Source organism: Acanthopagrus latus, chromosome 6 (genome assembly GCF_904848185.1).
Source record: "Acanthopagrus latus isolate v.2019 chromosome 6, fAcaLat1.1, whole genome shotgun sequence".
Classification (NCBI taxonomy): domain Eukaryota; kingdom Metazoa; phylum Chordata; class Actinopteri; order Spariformes; family Sparidae; genus Acanthopagrus; species Acanthopagrus latus.
Genome location: NC_051044.1, coordinates 17,757,978 through 17,778,693, shown reverse-complemented (window position 1 = coordinate 17,778,693; position 20,716 = coordinate 17,757,978). Strand labels below are relative to the sequence as shown.

General features: G+C 40.7%; 1 protein-coding gene across 6 annotated transcripts in view; it reads right to left on the bottom strand.

The window, feature by feature from the left end:
• The window catches only part of col7a1 (collagen, type VII, alpha 1), a 68,856-nt gene extending 56,149 nt beyond the window's left edge, over positions 1–12,707 (bottom strand). The window contains exons 1-9 of one of the 6 annotated variants that reach the window (XM_037101596.1): positions 12,279–12,707; positions 10,956–11,510; positions 3,094–3,166; positions 2,821–3,001; positions 2,558–2,714; positions 2,366–2,459; positions 1,548–1,706; positions 1,282–1,439; positions 25–154 (exon numbers count right to left, since the gene is read on the bottom strand). In XM_037101596.1, coding sequence (XP_036957491.1) covers positions 25–154; positions 1,282–1,439; positions 1,548–1,706; positions 2,366–2,459; positions 2,558–2,714; positions 2,821–3,001; positions 3,094–3,157 — 943 coding nt within the window. In that variant the 5' untranslated portion in view covers positions 3,158–3,166; positions 10,956–11,510; positions 12,279–12,707. Of the gene's footprint in view, positions 1–24; positions 155–1,281; positions 1,440–1,547; positions 1,707–2,365; positions 2,460–2,557; positions 2,715–2,820; positions 3,002–3,093; positions 3,167–10,590; positions 10,612–10,955; positions 12,238–12,278 lie in introns of those variants that run through there. The other 5 variants (XM_037101594.1, XM_037101593.1, XM_037101598.1 and 2 more) reach the window with 5 other exon arrangements.
• Between the last annotated feature and the right edge of the window lie 8,009 nt (positions 12,708–20,716).

Sequence of the window (20,716 nt, the reverse complement as noted above, 5' to 3'; positions counted from 1 at the left end):
AGCGTCCATCACTTTTTCACTCACTGGTCCGTTGCTTGGCAGAAACAGAGTCTCCCACACTGTTGGGGTATTGGGCAATGACAGTCACCAGGTAGTCAGTTCCTGATCTCAACTCTCGTGCTGTAAAGGTCCTCTGACTTGCAGAAACAGTTTCCTGGAGGGAAGTCACAGAGGTCATCTTTGTAAAGCCGAAGACAAGTTTTTGCAAAGTGAATGCATTCTTTCAACTTCACCATGTCTCTTAGGTACAGAGAAGGGAATTTTAGACTTTGCTCTGCCAAACTTTAATCTCTACAGCATCTACATGAAGAAGATTCACTCATTAGACAGGTTTATACACAGCCTGTGGGCACATGTTTCTCTTGCTACGCACCATTGACTTTGGCTCCTTAAACTCGATTTGCTACTTCAACCCAGGTTACGCCAGTGCTCACCTTCACGTGTCAGAAACAGTGCTGGGGTAATGTGTTTATTAGAGTACTCAGATTACTTTTGTAACACGTGACATAACACATTAGTTTTCCAAATCAAGAAACCAGTTATTTTGTTAGATTTTTAAGTATACAGTCTGGTACTTTAAAACTATAACTATATTTCTCTGTTCTTTATTTAGCCATTAATTGCTTGCCGACCATTAATCATGAGGATCATGTTTCATGAAACATGATGACTTGTAGGCCAGACGATTCCATGTCTCCTTCCTGGGTGAAGATATTCAGAATCTAGAGATTTTTAGAAATGATGGTGCAGACACCTACGTTCACACCATAATTACATAATTACATTAGCTGCTGATGTTTAAATAAAAATATCATTATCCAGGAGGATCCTGTGAAGAGCAGTCATGCTTCCCTGTCTCATCATTTTTGTTCTGTTTTCCTGGAAAAATTACCAGTTACCTATGTACCAGCCAAGGTACCAGGTATAAACTAAGAGGTGAACTAAGTAAGTGAAGATAAAGCAAAAGTAAAAATATCACACTGAAATGACTTAAAATAAGCAACCAACCACAATATACAATCTGCTTCCTGTTTAAACTAGCAAATGCATACCCATTACATGTGAATGCTCATGTGATATGTGTTTCAGGTGTGTTTGTATGTTTTTTTTTGTTTTTTTTTTCTAGAAACAGTGGCTAAAAAATTCGCCTGGATGGAGATCGTTTTCAAAACCTTGTTCTCAAGAATACCCATGTTCTAGTGGCCTTCAAGTTTTTTAAAGTCAGAATTTTGTAATGTAACAGGTTACTCATCAGAAACATTCTCCAACACCTGGACTCACCTGACGCAGTTCTGCTGTGATAGGCTGACCCAGGCCGGAGAGTGGCACATATTGGACCACGTAACCACTCACAGGGCCCCCTGCTTGACTCCAGCGAAACCTGAGCGAATCAGACGTCTGGCCCGTGAACTGAATGTTGGTCGGACCAGAGAATGCCTCTGAGGAGGGAATGGGGGGAACATGGATGAAATTAAATGCAGGTTTTGCAGTCTGAGAAGTTATAATATCTGTGTGTATTTCAGTACACTGAAGATACTCCCACATACCATCACTCGCATAAACTCCTCCTGCCTTTGAACACACTCGGGGGCTCACAAGAGGAAGAAGTGTGTTCAACAGTTTGAAGTCCCCAACGAAGGAGGTGAAGTCGCTGCTGGGCTGTGAGGATATCTGAGCCAATTCATTTCTGTCTGCACTCTTTACACCTGACAAACAGAAAAGATTTAAGCTCATAATCATGTCAAAAAAAAACTTGGACTGTGCCCATAATCTTACTGTTTTATATTCAAAGCTTTTATCAAGGTTTTTAAATTAAGATGGCTGACATCATATTTTATTAACCCCCCAAAAATCTGCCACCAACATTATCAATTTGGAGAAAGCAATTAATCGGATTAAATGAGTTAGACTTTCTTTTCAAATTAGCTTTCTTTAATGAATATTACTGAACCAAACAAGATTTCTTTCTCTTTGTCTTATCATGTGCAATAATAGTGTTTTGGTTAAATATTATGGTATGGTTATGGTAATAATCACAATGATGCTATTAGGTCGCTGCTAGACCGCCCCCATTAATACAGGTGTGTGCCTCCCTTAATGTGTGTCATGCCGGAGCAAAACGTTTTTACCACAGTAAAAATGTTTGTTTGAAACTCTAAATGCCAACAAATATGTTCTGAAGCAGAACATTTCGTTAGATCAAAAGGTTTAAACAAGATAAACAGACATGCCAAAAAAAGCTGCGCTACATTTAAATGTCAGTGTTAGTGAATGAGACTTCAAAGCTTTAAACTGTTCAGTACAGCCCTGATAACATCAAACCATTCTGAGTAACAGAAAAACAAATGCCGGGTGAGACTCCTACCAACTGCAAAAATATGCACTCCTTGACTGCGCAGCTTCTGTGCTGGGTCCTGCACACTGTCCTGTGACTTCCCGTCTGTGATTAGGATGGTGATCTGACAGTTAAGGAGGATGAATTAGAAAAACAAGAAGTTCTGTCTTAATTATGCAGTTTTATGATGATAAAATATAACGGAAAAGTTGCTCCTCAGACCTTTGGGACATCCCGACTAGATGAAGGGTTGAAGAAGTTATCGGCGACAAACTTGAGACCAGCACCAGTGCGTGTGTTTCCACCCTTATAGTTGAGATTCTGTACTGCGTTGACCAGCTCAGTGCCATTCAGGTAGGTAGGAAATGTAAATTCAACTCTGGAAGGAGAGAATGAGCATTAATACATAATTCCGCACCTGCAGTTAAATAACCTTTGTTATTGCCTGCACAGGTAATGAGGTAAATATTACTCCTGTCAGTCACCTGGAAGTGTCACTGTACTGTATGGCACCAAACCGTATCCCTGATTCGCTGACAGAGCTGGCAAACGGCTTGATGATTCCAGCCATGAAGCCCTTCACCTGCAGGAAGTTAGCTCGGCCAATACTGGAGGACCCGTCGACCAGAAAAACAATATCTGCTGCTTGCACATTGTTACACCTGCCTGCAAATACAAGTGATGGAGAACACAAGTGAGCGCATAAAAACTCTCTGTATACAAACTGACACATGAGGAGAACTGTGAGTTACTTATACCCTGAGCTTCAGCCTGTTTCATGGAGGACAGGAGGACAGCCACAGTAAAAACCCAGCTCCACATCTTCACAACCTGGGCACACAGAGGACAAATACAACTTTTCATGACATCTGAAAATTTGGTTTGGAGTGCTTTAAAATGTCCAATTAATAGAAGAATATTTGCATTTACTGGTACTTAAAAACATGTTCAGTATACATGCAAGCAGAGTTTAAATTGCCTTGTTTTTGTTCTAACTACTCCGGCTCCTCCTCATTTCCTCATGTCCCCTGGTCATATTAGTCTCTGAGTTGTAACCATCCTGTCAGGGAACTTGCTGCCGTCCTTTAGCTACTTTCTATTCATACCCATCGAATTTCCTGTTTGTGCCTGATCTTGTCACTTTCCTGTTCAGCTGTGTCCCATTAGTCATTTGTTCCTCAGCATATGTTGATGGTACTACAGCCCTGTTATTTGTCAGATTGTCTTAGACTTGTAGCCATTGTTCCTGCCTGTACCTGTTCCGACCCACCTAGAATCTCTGATATCCTGCCTGCCAGCCTCGAGCCTTTGAACACATTTTCTTCTTCTGTCTGTCTGACTATCAGGTGAAGTCTCTTTCATTTTACCAGACTGCCTAAGGTCTAAGTACTGCATGCATGTTACAATTTTCAGAATGACTGACAGAGCCCATAGTGCAAGTGCAAAGCAGGAATATGAATATAAGTGCCATCTACACAGGTGTACACACTACAACAAGACAGATTGCTACTGCCAGTGCTATACTGATATGCTGGTGCTGCCATGTACGGGCCACTGCATGGCACGACCCACTACATCAGTCTGTTCTTCAGTGTCATATATTGCTGTCGTGCCTACCCTGTTGATATTTCCAAGATTCTCTGCCACACCATTTAATCTTAAAAGTTTGTAATCAACTATGCTGTCAGATACGGACAGATAACACTGACAGTGTTATCCCCTCACGCACATCTTACTCTAGTCCCATTTCCCAAAATGAGATGTGATTTGAAAATTAAAAGTTATAATGTAATGAAGACACCTTAAAGGTCCCATATTCTAGAAAGTTAGATTTCCATATCTTTTTTGATTGACAAGCAGATTTAGGTGACCTATAAATACTGTAAATGTATCAATTTGCTTTATCAGTGATTCAATGTACAAAGCCCATTCAGATATTGTGCTTTTAAATAAACTGTCAGGACTTCTGAGAGTTTCTGATGTCACAATCATACAGTCACCACCGTCAGAATTAAAGTCAGCGTGGCCGTGGTTGCAAAAACATCATCATCAGTGGAAATCGATGCATGCTCAGGCCTGTAATAGCTGACCAATCAGAGCAGACTGGGCTTTTGAGCAAGGGGCCTTAAAGAGACAGGCACTAAAATGGAGCATTCAACAGAGGGTGGATAGAGGTTCTGTAGCAATGGACAGTATCAAAGCTTTAAAACCTATTCTAGTCGACACCAAAAATAAAAGTATGAATCTAATTAGCCTAATATGGGTCATTTAATATTACCATGGCTGATAATCTTAAATTAAAATATAGATTAAATATGAACTTGTATCATGAAAACTATGTATCAGTACTAACATATTGCCAGATGTCTGTGCAACAAGCCATTTCCACTGACCTGCAACCCTGAAATTCAGTTTATAAAAAAAAAAAAAAACTATAAAATAACCTAACAAGGTTATATGATCATTGTGGATTTAAAACAAGTCCACAATGTCTATCCTGGATGAATCCTTTTGTGCTCTCTGGCTCTCTTTACTTTACAACAATTACCTATATGAGTAGTGAGCAGGATTTCAGACATCCACAAACAACACAACATCTGACAGTAGCTCTGATGTAGCTATGTTGTGATTGGGCTGCCCTCTGAAAAAAAACCCCTGAATTTGTAACATCTCAAGATTTATGCGCAAAGCAGTTCTGAACTTAGTAAGTTAAAAATGTCTTTCCCCACATGTCCCATCAGAACATCCTGTTTGGACTAGAATTAAGGGGAATTACAATGAAAATCAAATACAGCTTCCTTGTGGTTTATACTTAAGACTTCAGTTTACACTTCAGTCTTTCACTGAACACTTAAGTATAATCTTTTGCACTTTAAATTAGTGAAATGTCTAACATTAGCTCTCAATAACTGTGGTCCAGGTGTTAAACCAAAGATTGAAGCCTTTCTCTGTGACATTACTGCAAGCTGTGGCAAAACCAGGAAATAACTGTAGAATAGGTGAATGGAGCGAGAAGAATATAATGACCTCCACTATGATCTGACAAAACTGAAATTACCAGATACTATAATCTGCAAATAGCAGTCCTGACATGTCTTAAACTGATGCTGAAAAGGAGCCAGATGCAATTTCATCCATGACTGACGTGACATCTACAATATGAAGGGCTGCGTGTGTTGGAAGATAACATTCCATTAGTGTAACTGTTACATTTCTAAAATGACAGTTTCTGAATTGAAAACGCGAAAAGATGTATTTTCATTTCAGACTAAACTGGTAACATGGGTCACAATTTTTGAAGGCACTAAATCTACAGTCACACACATACAAACTGCTTAGAAAATAACTTCATAACATTCCAAGACTCTGTTTGTGTTTATAATCTGCTGATTACTTTCACAATGAATTGATTAATTATTTAGTCTATCAAATGTAAAATAGTAACAGTGAAAAATGCTTTCAGTCAAGTCTACAATTAGCCTCTAGTAACAGACTCCTGAAGACTCTTCATGTAAACATAAATTTCAAAGAAAAGCAGCAACATCTGCTTGGCAAAGGACTGATGATCACTCGATTTTCAAAATAGTTAGCGATTCATTTTCTTCCGATTGACCATTTTCTTCCAATTCATTTATCAACTAATTCTTGCAACTTTTTCTATTTCTTCATGACTACAACCGTCCATCCTATTATTATTATCATGACAATTTAGAGAAAACAGATATACAGTACTCTAAGAGACATAAAAAAATATATACAGAGACACAAACCATGACACAATGCTCTCTGTCCTCATTAAAGCGGATAAATTAAGGTCACGTTCATTCAGATATGTCTCTTTTCAATAGGGAAGACGATCATACGCAGGATGCCCCATAAAACATTTCTTTACCGTAATCAACTCTAACTCACAATTTGTGTCTCTCTTTGGTTATTATGTGTCTGGAATGCATCTACCAGGACCTAATGGATGATACAGTTTGTAACATTTTGAAACATACTGCAAATCTTTGGGACAGAGAATGCAGGACTTCATAAGTATAGATCGATTTTTAGCCTGTGTCACCTTTACATATCACTGGCTACTGCTCTCAAGTTATAAACAAAACCATCACTTTCAGCTTCAAACTCCAGTGACAGCCTACATCTGGTGAAAGAAACCCATCTCTTCCTGACAACATCTATTCACATGCACCTTTGTTACAGAGGTGATGCACGACACGGTGGCTACTGCAAATAGCTGGCAGATGTTGAGCCAGGGAACAGAAACCTCTGATCTACTCTGGAGAGCAATGATAGCTAAAGTAAACATTGTCAGCGGGCAAAAACCCATGAGAAACCAGTTAAGCTGATTGAATCAAATGTATACGGGAGAGCAGTGGGGACAACAGCAGACAGAAGTGATTTTCTCAGCCTGTGTAAGAATGCACAGAACATCAGCATCATCTGGATTTTGGACCTTTTCATTGCAAGGAATTTTGGTGGAACACTAACCCAAACCAGACTGACTATCAGAACTGGACCACATGAAAGACAGATGTAGTTGATACATGCTGACAGGCTTGATAACATCCACAGCAGACAGAACACTACACTAGAGGGCATCCACTTTATTGTGGTTCCCAGTTTACAAAATGTAGTGCACATATAATGTCAATTACAATTGCTAATGCATCGTCAACAATTAATAGCCATCCTCAAAATAATCAGGATGTCTTGTTGACATGTTTGGAGACACTCGCTCTCCTTCTTTGCAAGAGTTGGATGAGAGCATTGGCACCACTCTGATATGTGTCTAGTAAAATTAAGGCAACAGCCACCAATCTGTTATCTTAGCTTTGCATAAAAACTGGAAACAAACAGAAACAGTTCAGTTTCTGACAGATTCTGTGTTATGGTAACATAATCTGCCTAGCAGCAGCACTAAAGTTCAGTAATTAAAGCTCTCTATACTTCCCATTTGTTGATTTCGGACAGAAACTACAGTGTGACTGCTCCCAGCCAAGAATCCTTTTGGCACATAATCCACAACTTGTCATTTTACACTCTGATGTTTGTATGGATTATAAGAACAAGACAAGACATGTGAGCTTTAGAGGTTCTGTTAGCTTTGGACAGAGCCAAGCTAAACTAAACGTAACACTTAGCTCTTCTGACTAAAGAAACAACATTCTATTCTAACACTAAATACTGTGTTGCCCTGTAGACTATAAATAGACTTGAATTAGCTTATACATTTTTCTCGTTCGCATCATTACACTTTGTATAACGAATCGTATGTTTTTATTTGACACAAAACTCATCATCTGCCATGTTGCTATGGCTCTAACTCACAACTGTTATTTACAATACATCACTCATTGATGAGCCACATTAAGCAATTCATCCAATTAGCATAACCACCTAGTTGACTCCATCATCTTATTAATTTTTAACGATGATCTGCTGGTCGGTGAGGTTATACAAAGTCTGGAAACAGTGGTAAGAGTAAATAAAAGGTATGTAAATATGTAAAAATTGGCATCTTCCTGAATTTATTCTCAAGTTTAGACCGTTATAATCTAATTGTTAAACTTTAAATACCGCAGTCTCTACGATTTCCTGAAAAGTAGACTGTGGATGCAAAATCATCAGATTGTCCAACCCTAATTATATTACTCAAAGTTGATTAATAGTAATAATTACTGAGTTCTTTCATATGTTTTAGGAGTATAACGTACACAAAGAGCAGCAATACTGATTAGACACATGAAGCCGTTGGCCTTATCCTTTTTTAATTGGTTCAAGAAAGAAAACTCTCAGACACTGCCTAAAGCCAGAAGCTCATAATTACCCATAAATGTTTGTTCCCTCTGTAAGATGGAGAGCCCACAAAACCCACCAGTTTCAGAGGGTTTGTCACAAACATGCAGCACATGCAAAGCTTAATATGTTCAAAGTCTATTGCCCCTTTCCCTTTTCAAGACTCAAAGCTCTTATTTTAAGAGTTTTACACCTATAAAGTGAAATTATGTACAATTAGCTCCTGACAAGCAACATCAGCTTCCCCCCTCTTTCATGTTATTTCTCTATTTCCCGAATGAAATTTAATGGAATAATGTTTATTTCTGGTCTCATTCTGTAAGCCAGGTGTTGAGACCACAGTCCATATGCACAGCCTATTCTGAGCAGCTACATGTTGGCTAAGTTAACAGATCATAATTGAAAGGCATTAATGTTTCGAGGGCCATTAAAAACACCAGCTGACGACTAAAAGAAACGGCACCAAACAAAAAAAAAAAAAAACAGGTTTCTTGTTCTTTCCTCCTCTTCCTGCCACTCCCACAGCACACCCTGCTCTATTTTCAGGTCCTATCCTGATCTGTGTGTACATACAGCCCTGCTGGTATATATTTTCAAATAATTATTGAAATAACTCACTGGATGGATCACATGCCAGCTGTGGGAGTAGCCCACTTCCTCTGATAAACTCCTTTCCTTATAACAGGCTACATGAAAGATACTCATCAAGTCTTTATTAAGTACATTCCTCGGGTGGCCTCAACACCTGGAATTTTAAAAGGATGAAGTAACTTATGGGTTTGGCCACACCCACTTAAGGCCACCTGGGAATTAAACAAAACATATGGGCTAAAAGGTCAATGACACAGTAGCAAAGTGCTGCAAAGAGCCATGCTCAAAAGGAATTAAGTGAGGATTATGTGTTAAAAAAACAACCTGTGTGCCACAGCACTGACAGATGAAGAAAAGGACTTTTCATGGACAAGAAAGAAAAGGAGATTAGGGATCGTCCAAGAGCTGCTGGTGGGAGCTGTACAGAGGCTGGGCTGCGCTCTCTGAAAGCTCAGCTCAGGCAGGATCACAGGGTTGTGGTTTAGTAAAGATGCCATTCTCCCAGGGGGGGCGGCAGGCCACCGGCCACTGCAATGTGACAGAGTACAGGATTGTGTAAGCCCCCTCAGCACAACATCAGTCCAGGGACAGAGAGTGACACGAGTGGACAAGGGGATGGAGGGGTCACACGAGGGCGGGGTGTCACAGTAAATTACCAAAGTCTCCTGCAAATTTGCTTGCACACCAGGATTTTGTGTCCTTGGTAGTCACAAGCAGCTGGTAGCAAGAACAGGAGAGCCCTCCTCTGAGGCTGTGGGGAGACGGATCACCTTTGACATCTAGCCTCAGGTCAAGTACAGCATCTCTCACTTCCACCATTAATGGATTACCATATCAGTCTGTTTCTACATCCAAACTAAACAGAATCACTAAAAACCGCAGCTTTTGAAAAATCTTGTGTGACCCCTTGTTGGAACAAGTCTCAAAAGAATCACTGATATTATCCTCCCTTGGTATTTCACAAGCTTCGAATTGCTAGTAACAAAAGCCAGATGGACTACATCGGGGAAATGACTGCATTCATCAATGGATCGGCCTTCTTATTAAAAGACATGAATGAGTGGACACAAAGGGTCGATACTTCTGGTTAATAGCTAGGTTAATCCAACATAAACACAGTCAAGAGCCATTAAAGCTGTTAATTATCAAAACACATACATATTCACAATGAACAAAAGTAGGCATTTTGCAAAAATGCCCCTTTGTTCATAAAAACGTTTAAAGTACCAGTCCTAGAATGAAATGTTCCTGTCCTAAACCTCAACTTAGAACAACAGACAGGGTTTCCTAACCAACATACATCAAACACAAACAGTAACCAGCACCAGTCCCAGATGACACACTTGGGATGAGTCCACAGCAATCCAGTACCAGTTTGGCGAGCCAACAATGTAGCCAAGTAGACTGCAAACAATGCAGGGAATGAAAGCATGAGTGGGCGAAGATGAGGCAGAGAGGAAGAGTCTAATCGGTCCAGGCATTATTCAAAGTCCATGTTTAATGAGGGATTATTTGCTGCCGCGTGAGCCAAACCACAGCAAAGACACGGATGCCCTCCTGAGTGGAACAGATCATCGAAACCGATCAAGATACAAAGGCAGAGGAGGAAGCGGAGGAGTGAGAAGCTCTTCCTCTGAGCAGAATCATGGACTGTAGCAGTGCCCTTTCACTAAATGAGTTCAGCTGAGGTCAACGCAGCAGTGAGCTCCACTTAGCCCCTGTCATAAAAACTAATGCAGGCAGACTGTTTCTAATGGAACAATACATATAATCACAGTGTTTGTCAGAGTTGTACATGATTTAAATTTAAATATGCACTGAAATATTGTGTTATTTTTAATCTAATCACACAAATAAATCACCTGCATGATCCTGATGCTGCAAACCTTATCTTTTTGATCACCACTACATTTCAGAGAGGGTGAAGATGAGGGGTTGAATGCCCTGCTTGGTCTTGTTCAAAGTCAAGGTTTTGCTGCAGGGAAAGAATTAGGCAGAGGGGTGGTGCACTGGCTACAGTTCAGATAAGTGATCTATACAGTATCTGGAGGAGAGGAGTTAAAGCATACTAGCATGAACCTGAAGAGTAATTCAGTGCTGATACTGTATGATATTGCACAAGCTTGCAAACTGTGCACAGCTGTGCAGCCCCAGCATGCCCCTGAATGCACCTTCATCGCAAGGACCCACCACAGTACCCTTTCTCCCCGGCTTTGCCTCTTCTTACCGGGGGATCTCTGCTCCGTGCACCCGGCCACAGGCTGCTGCTCCCCACCTTTCCACCTGTGGCATATCCAGAAGCCCTGGCTCTCCGTGAAGCGTCCGGACCCACAGCAGAACTCCCCCCGATGTCACCGAAGTCCAGTGTCACAGCTTTCAAAATCGCGAAACTTCCACGATCACCCGCAGCCGCAGCTCAACAAGTGAACTCCTGTCGGTGCATCCCTGCAGGACCCTGTCAGAAGTTTGTGGCTCCCGAGGCTGCTTGGTTCAGTGTCAGGCTGAGCACAAGCAGCAGCAGAACAGTCCAGACTTGTTCGGATGCCTGAAGGGGAGCCCTGCCTGAGCTCTCCCTTTTTTTTTTTCCTCCTCCTTCCAACCTCATTCTCGTCGCTTCTCGTCCCTCCCATGCTCCTGCCTGCAGGGTACCCGTGTAACCATGTGGAGCTGAAACATTAGCCTAATAATTCCGCTACTTTACCAGATAAGACAGGGCACCCGGGGTCACACCTGATCACGCAGGCTTCCCTTTTTTATGTTGTCCCACGTGAACTGCACACATCTGAAGCAAGAACATTCAGGTTTACAATAAAAAAAAAAAGGGTTATGTGCATTTTTTAACACACATGTATTCGTTCTTTTTGTGTTTCAAGTTCAGATCTAAATCGGTTTTATGCAAGCTACAATTGTATTGTCTACCATATGTGCATTAGATTTAATGCATTTTGCTGTGATACACCCCCAACATTACTCTACAATAAGTGCTGCCAGCTCAGCTCAACAGTGGAAGTAAGTTACTATCTTTCCATAATTTCATGCTTATTTTTTTCATTTAGTGCTTTGCTGTTTTTAGGAGAAATTGTCCATAAAGGCTTTGCAGCACTTAAACTATCCTACAAGCAATTGTGGTGCAGGACTGACAGACATATAATTTATGTTTGCTATGCTAGCCTGATGATCTGACTGAACCTGCAAACAAGCTAATGTCAATAGCAGAAACTAAATGAACAAACCAATATTGTCGGGCTCCAGTGAATATAAATTTAGATATTTAAACTTTCTTGTCATTGGGCCAACTTACAAACAAACTTTAATGGCAGGCCAACTACATTTAACCAAGACAAGTGAGCCAGCTAGCACCCTTTGTTGCATCATGTCACGCTAGCTTAGCTAGCTAACGCTGAGACGCTGTGTGCGGCCAACTGCTAACCTGCACTACACTGAAATTTAGCTCAAAACTGTTTGAGAGAATTTGTTTTTATTTCAGTTTTGGATCAATTAACTCAATTCTCCTAAACAGTTTTACATATTTGTCAAAATTGTGACATACCTGTCGTAGACGGACTGAACCACAGCAGAGCTTCAGAGCTTTCATTGTACCATCAGCTAGCTTTCTGATCACTTACTAAAGGGGACAAGTCAGAAATTACTGAGGATAATGTTGATTTGGTCAGAAGGCCTTGTGTCTCAGCAGACATGGTAACATCAACTATCGTCCACCAACCTATAGTGGAATAGAGTCAGTCAACAGACACTCCTTGAGTCGGTCTTCCTGCCAAATTCTTCCACCCTGCCATCCTCTCCAAGCCCAGCCTGTATAATTCACATCAACACAAATTAAACCCCTTGCCATTCTTTACAGAAGAGCCTCCCACTGTTCCCTCTAATTAGTGTGCCGTTTACTGTTACCATAGCAACAACCTTACTCTACACACAATAATGGTACCATCACAGCGATTATCCTTATTGTATACAATGCATTCAGGTGAACCACTGCTACTCATCAGACAGCGCCTGAATGTACAGAGCAGCAGACTGTGGTGTTCCAGTCTTCAGTGCGTTGTACTTTATATTGTGTGAATTATTGCATTTCACCAGACTTATCAGTCTTTGTGGGCTTTGTTGTGTGTGAGGTCCCGTTGTGTGTGTTCCAAGGTTGTTTTGTTCAAGTAGTTATGTTTTGATGGAGCTACGGATAGAGTGTTTATGGAGCTCATTCAGGCTCATTTATCGTTAGAGGTGAAGTTTCTGTGTCACAACTTTCTCATGAAGTTATTGGCACGAGACTTTTGTAAATCAGACAATTTAAAGTCAATGCAAATTCCTACCCTTTAATGATATTTTCATGTTCTATGTGTGAGCGCTTCATGCATGCGTCATCTGCCCATTTTTGGGATAGAAATTCCTTTAAAACACGCCCGCTGTCCAGATAGATGGTGTATTTTTTTTCCATTCATTGCTTCTAAGCAACTGAATCGAAGTTCAGCCTCTTCTTTTTGTACTTTTTAAAAAAGAGTGGAGGCGGAGGCTGGTGTAAACATGCAGGCCGGCAGTCTGAGGTCTACAGAAATCTGTGCGAGGCAGATGTGTTGTGTGCGGCTCTGGATCTTTCGAACCCGCCAAACGGGGCTGAAACTGTAACCATGCTGCACTAATAAAAACACATTCCACCACTCAATGTGTTCTCCTGACAACGCTTTTTTAAGTCTGTGTTGGTTAGGGACAATAGAGACAAGATGGCTTGGGGTTTGAACTGCTTCAATTTGTCCTTTGCACACAATTTCCCACCATGCAGGAATCTCCTTCGCATACTGTCTTGTGGCGTCTGTCCTTCTGTCATTATCATAACCAGGCCTTAGCAATAAACAGCCTTAAGGTTGGGAAGGTGAGCTTGCAATGGAACACAATCTTATTTGGATTCCAAGACCTGCCGGAGACCTCTGGACAGGGCTGTACCACTGATGTGCCTTTGAGCAAGACACTTACCCTATACCCCCAGCTGTTTTGATGGATTTGTTCAGTAGCCAGCTGCTGTAGTTAAAGTGATCATTTCCCTGATGCTACAAGGATTTGACGAGGTGGATGTAGAACAGGGTTTTGCATTCAAACGCACTTAGAAATAGTGGATGAAACATTGAAAAAAATCTCAGTTACACTTCATTACATAGATGTGTGGCCAGGAGAAGATGTCAGTGAAAAGTTATCATAACATCTCCAGCAAAGTCTTTGGCCAACTGTGAGCAATATTTGTAATTGTCTGCCAACGCTATAACTTCTCATGTCAGACTAGAGGGGCAGGCAGTAACAAACAAGATTTTTTTTTTATTTATTTATTTTTTTTTAAGAGGAGTGAAGTAGTTGGAAGTGTAGCTTGTTGTTATATGCAAAAATGAACTTCTCGCAAGGTGCTGTCAATCAACAGGAGTGAACTTGTCTTTTATGAGGCAGTTGGTTGGAGCTGGATGCTTAAAGGGCAATAAATCATAATTTCACCCAGACCCAGTAATGCAGTTATAAGTTACTCTGTATCTTTGGTGCAGCCTCATTATCACTGGGGGTGACGGGTTTCCTGCAATAATCTCTTTGACAGTATCTTTAATTTCAAAATAAAAGTCCTTCCTTTAGACAAGCCTTTCTTTTGAAATGAAAAGGTAATATGATGAGTGTGTTTATTTGTTGATTATTGCTTAATTTTTCCTTCTGAAAATGAAATCGGACATTAATTGAGAGAAGGTGTTGTAAGATGAACTTACCACATTTAACTTGCTGTTACAGAGATCTGTTTTTATTTCCAGATGGAGAGAGGAATGCAAAAGGACTGAATGATGACATGTGGTGTCTGTCTTCTGTCCTTTCTTATGTGATTGACACTGATCTCCCCGTTCTCCGCCACCGATAGCTCTATATGTTTAACTGATTTAACTGGATTTAAAGATGTGTGACGGCGTGGGTGACAGGAGAGATTACAGAAGAGTGTGGTGTTTATGTCCTGTAGTGAGTCATTTTCCCTTTCAGCTTTATGAATATACCATTGTGTGAGTGGATTTTGTTGTTTTGTCTGAGTGCAGCGTGGTGACATGAGACAAATCCGCTTCTGTTCATGTTGTTTAAGACAGAACCAAACCTCAGAAAGTGTGTTTACCCTGAAAAACAAATAGGTTCTGACCCCTTCAGGGACCTGAAGGAGGGATGGCTTACCTCACCACGAGGCAGGAATTCACAGCTCTCACTTCATTCTCTCAGGTACGGTTGTACAGGAGAGTGGTGGATGAACAGCTCAACTCTCTTGTTCCTCAATAGCCTGCAGCTTTCTCTCCAAATACCAACTGTCCAGGTGACAAATGGCACAGTTACCTGGGTTTCGGAGACTGATGATTAAGTACAATTAACTACAATTTTACAGACTTAGCAACAGAAATTACAGTACGGTGAAAATCTGGCTAACTTGATGAGGGATAAAAAAAAAAATTACCCCTATAGATCTTCTAGACTTTTGAAAATTGTTTTGGTCCAGATGGCTCAAATTAGGCAAAAAGGTAATTTGGTAGGGTTGCGATGCTCAAAATATGTATCCATATGTATCCATATCCATATATGCCTTGGGGCTGGTCTGGATGACTACATAAGCAAGCGTTAACAGTTCAACAGCAGCTAAACCACCACCGGTAAACCACCCCTGTACTGACTTCGCTGTCATCAAACTGGCTCAGTGACTCAGCGTTTGTGTTCAGTCCCAATGTTGGCCTTGTTCACTTGAAGCCCGGTACGGTTAGCCACTGTAAGCAGTTATTTCCGCAACAAGTAAAGCTGTCGGTTCATCATCTGTTCATCAAAGCTCTGTGAGCAACAGTGGGCTAAGGCAGAGCAGCTGGAGGACATCAGAAGGAAAACCAGAAAAACACTGTTGTCATAAAATATGAACAAAATTATATTTATGTGTGTCCAGAAATCAGTGAAATCAGCCCCCAAAATTCATTTTCTGGAATATAATGTCCAATAGGTGCACAACGTGTCTGAGGATGTGACCTAAATAGGTTAAAAGGGCTCCACCTTTTTATGTTTATCTTTTTATCCATCTGTAATAAAAGAAAAGTTTCATGTTAAAACGAGATAATAATTCTATTCATTTAGGATTAAAAAAAATAAATAGAACTTCACATCGGGATCTGAATGCAGATTCACACACAGGTGGGGCGCTGTAAAGTTAATGAACATCCCTGGCGTATGGCCTGTGTACACACAGGTTCAAATCAAATCCTGTTGTGTTATCATACCAACTTGCCTTTCCATGCTTAACCTCACAGTCCCACACACGCCTAATTGGCTTTGCAAAATTCTCTGTAAGAACGTCTTGGCATGCCAGCTCGAGGAGCACAAATCGATGCAAGAGTTCAATTTCAGTAACACCAATAAAACTTGTGCAGTAACACTGTGTCCTATAAGAAAACTATTCTTGCACAAGGTATACAAGGATTTTATGGTCATCTGCAAACATTTCACAAGTAATCAAATGACTATAACTCAACCAAATTCACAACAGTCTCAATTTTGTGTAGAACACATTGTGCTTTCAAAGCTTTTTTATTGCTACATGGCATTCAAGATTCTGATTGTCTTGGTACATAATGAAATGTTGATTGGCTTACTTACCGTAACAACTGACTTTCACAACTCTGTTTGTGAGTTCCCACTGACCTGCAGCGGAAACATTGAGCGAGTCAGACAGAACGCTGCAGCTGATGTTAAGACTGGGTTTCTAATAACAGAGTGGTAACATGTCTGAACAAACTGGTGCAGACAATGGCACTGTCTTTGATGATTCACCAGTTTGGCTCTGTTGTTCATTTCCTCGGTAATTGCACTGGTGGGCATTGTTGTTCTTGGCCGGAAGATCTGACATGATTTCAAAAGTTTAAAGGCCAGAAAACCTTGAACACATGTAAAAGTCTAATTTACATATTTGATAAAAGAAAAGCAAAACATAAATAGCACAGTGGGTTTGGCACCACTTTTCTCTGGAATCTCTTTATCTGTGTGTCTCCAATGTAGGTGGTAAAAAATTCTAACAACATTACTTGCAAATGTTGTGTACTCTGGGTCGTCCATGTTGGTGTTTAAATGATAAACTGTTCAGAGTCACAATTACAGTGTGTGTCACATGAAAGTTTTCTCTCATAATTATGTGAAAGTGCTGTTTGGGTTTTCTAAGACCACCTGACAGGATCCAGGCTCGCTGTTTCCCCAGTTCTGGTTTTACGCTGAGCTGAGCTAGCTGCTTCATGCTGAGCAGAAAGATTTGTGAGCGCTATCGATCTTCTCATCTAACTCATGGGAGTAGTTATATTTCTCTTTTCCAAATAGACGAACATTTAGGATTCAGGATAGGATGCAGACCTTTTTTTTACTGAAGCTTTTTAGCTATTTAAAATAAAATACCTCTTTACCTTTAAACCCATCCCATAACTCTCTATGACAACAGGGTTCAGTGGCTTTAATGTCAGTGCTGACTTGCAAATACCACAGTGACTGACAATGAGTGACAGCGAGTATTGTGAGTGCTGTGCTGCCCTTCTCACAAGAGTTTTTGGCGTGTTTGTGTCTGCACTTACACTTCATTCCCTCTTTGAGAGGCTCTGTCATTCAGATGAAAGATGAACTGATCATGTAACAAACTGATCAGTGTGAAGCACCTACTCCTTATGAGCTGCTGTCAATGTATGCATTCGACACAGAGCATGAGGTTTTATTCAACCTCTTGCAGCTTGTTTCAACCAGAGTTTCATGAACAAACAGAAACAAACTTATTGTGGTGTTCAGAAGTTGTGGGAAATGTGGGAAACACGAGCAAAAAAGCAGTTAACTAATGTTTGACACTTGAAAAGGAAACATGACTGGAAATCGAAATGAATAGACACAGGTTGGAAATGTTGAGGTTTAGCTTGTGAGGGGTGTGTCCACCGACTGTATAATCTCTTTTTTGATTTTCGGGTGGATGACTAAGAAAATCCTCACACCGTTTTATCTCAAACAATTATTTTGGGGCCTCAAAAAAATTCAAACTGTAACTAAGACACAATATTGCTTCTTTTTAAAGCAACATTATGTAACTTTTTTACCTACAAAATAATTTTGATGGTACAGTGTCATGTCATGTGGTCAATGGTGTCTCTATCTCAGCCACGCTGCCCCCACATTACATGTTTCTGCACTATGTAACTTCAGTGAGAAGGTTGGATCGCAACGTTACATACATGTTTACTTCAACATACAAGTTTTCAACATATAACACTGTTATGATGTAAAGAGATTGTTTGTAGTTAGCACCTACATTACATCTGCCAAATTTTTGCAGACCTGGGATTTGTATTTACAACAGTGGTGTTGCACTCTGTGGGTTAGGGTTAGGGTCACCAACTCACACCTAAACAATAATAGATGATTATTAAAAGATACATAAGTCGACAGTTAAGAGGTAAAATATGCATGTCTGATTGTGGGATGAACTGTCACTTTAGGTCTCACATGAGAGAGGTTGCAACAGAGTTTATTCAGACTTCCCCTTGTTTACACTTGTCACTCATTGGTTTGTTGCTTGGCAGAAACAGACTCTCCCACACTGTTGGGGTATTGGGTCAGTTCCTTATCTCAGCTGTAAAAGTCCTCTGACTGGCAGAGAGAGTCTCCTGCGGGGGAAGTTATAGCGGTCATCCTTGTAAGGCCCAAATCAATGACAGATGATGATACATGGCATTCTTCTTTTGTCTGCGAGGAAGAGAGACCAGAATTTTAGTCTTTGTTCTGCCAAACTTTAATCTCTTCAGCATCTACAAGAAGAGGATCCACCCATTAGACAGGTTTAAATGCAGCCTGAAGGAAAACATCAATCTAGGTCAAACCTTCTTCTTTTCGTCAGGAATCTTTTCCAACGCTTGGACCCGCTTGAAACATTTCTGCTATGATAGGCCGACCTAAACGGGAGAGGGACACATACTGAACCTCAGAACCATTCACAGGGATCCTGCTTGACTCCAGGAAAACAGACATCTGACGTCTGACTTCTGTAACATTGTCAGTGTATAGTACATGCTTGCAGACTTTAAAGGGCTTTGTTTTAGTTATAACTGCTGCAGCGCTTCATCTCTTCATGTTCCCAAGTCACATTAGTCTCTGAGTTGTAACTACCATAGCTCTCTTCTCTGGCAATGAACACAATACAGGAGGGACGTTTCCTCCCCATCTTTAAGTGTGTGCAATTTTAATTGTGTAGCTGTCCGGTAGACATCCTGTGTGCATTCAGAGACGCGGCTTCACTGTTTCAAGCCTGTACTAAAATGAAGGAGTTGTTTAACTGTGAATGTTTGCTTTTTGGGGGTTTGATTTACGACAACCAAAGTCTGCTGTGGTATCAAATGAGTATGGCCCACTAGCTCATCATCACCTAGAATCAAATTTTCAGCAGCAAGAAGAATTCCCCCCAATGGAGTCCAAACGATGGTGGAGGCAGCTGACGACTCCTCTGAGACAGATATGGCTGATGAAACAGCGACGCTGGAAAATCTATAAAGACTGGACAGTGACAGGGAGATGGAGGGCGCACACAAAACAGCAGCATAAATGAACTAAAGGCAGAGAGAGCCTCGTATTTAAAAGGACATCAACGAGATGATAGGTTAACATTGAAGGTTTGTCGATGTGCTAATGGATAGATGTGCCCGGCTGATGTGAGCAGCTGATATCAGTTGACAGCTCCAGATAATGACAGGCAATTATGAGTGAGCACGTGTGGGAGGAGTGAAGAGAAAGTACTGAGCATGAGAGAGAGAGAGAGTGTGCTCTTCCTGTCTGAACTCTCACTAGTGCTCCGTAAATCAATTTTTGACACATGAAAGGAAATTAACGTAGACACAGTCACAGGTTGGCAATGCTGAGGTCTAGTTTAAGTGGGTGTGTGTGCCGACTGTATAGTCCCTTCTTTGATGTTTCAGACAGATGACTAAGAAAATCCTCCTTCTGTTGTGTCTCAAACAGACATTTTGGGGCTTTCTAACAAACCCATCTGTCTCATTTCAGTGTAACTGGGTTAAAGCCAAAGGGCAAACACAACAAGTCTCTGAGGTCCTCTAGTGTTTCAGGGTAGAGGTACAAATTAATTTGCGTTATTACAGTGTAGTGTAGTAGATTAGCATCAGAAATTCCTGCAGGCAGGGCTGGTTAATATAAACTCACCTCCCCAGTGTCCACTTGCAATCATTTAACTTTTATTACCAGAACTGATAACAAGATAAATGAAGGCGAGGCAGAGGACAGAGCATGGAGGTATTTTACATTAATGCATGAAGCAAAAAGTGTGAGTATAAGAGAGGCAGCGCAGCATACATGTGCAGGCTACATATATAGTTTTAAATAGAAAGTAAGTACATGCAATGTGTGCTTTACATAATCATATACAATCTGAAGGCATCTTGTTATTTATAATCATAGATAAGAGTGTTACAACAGGACACAGAATAGACAACACTTATTTGCAGGTCAGGTTAAGTTATGTTGTAAATGTGAGCAATAGCATGTAAGATATATGATGGAAAGCTAATAGAAGCTGATGAAGTCAGAGTCTTTTTTTTTTTACAATGCTGTTTTTATACCACATTCTTGCCTCGGTTTAGCCTGTTGTGAAATCTACTGCACCACCACTAGGGGGAACCACAGGACAACAACAGTATGTTTCATTTCCACGCGGGCAGTGTGACCAAAAAACTGTGTACTTCAGGACATTATGAGGATGTTGTATTTGTCTTTATGGAATGATACAAGTGGAAATCATACCATCATCCTAACTGGGCAGTTGTAAAGTAACAAGTTATTAAAGCAGTCAATGGAGTAAAAAGAACAGTATTTACATGTTCGAGTAGTGGATTAGAAGAAATGTACATGTTAATATCAAACCTTATGTTCACCTGAACCTGGAAAATAGCGCAGAAGAGGAGAGAA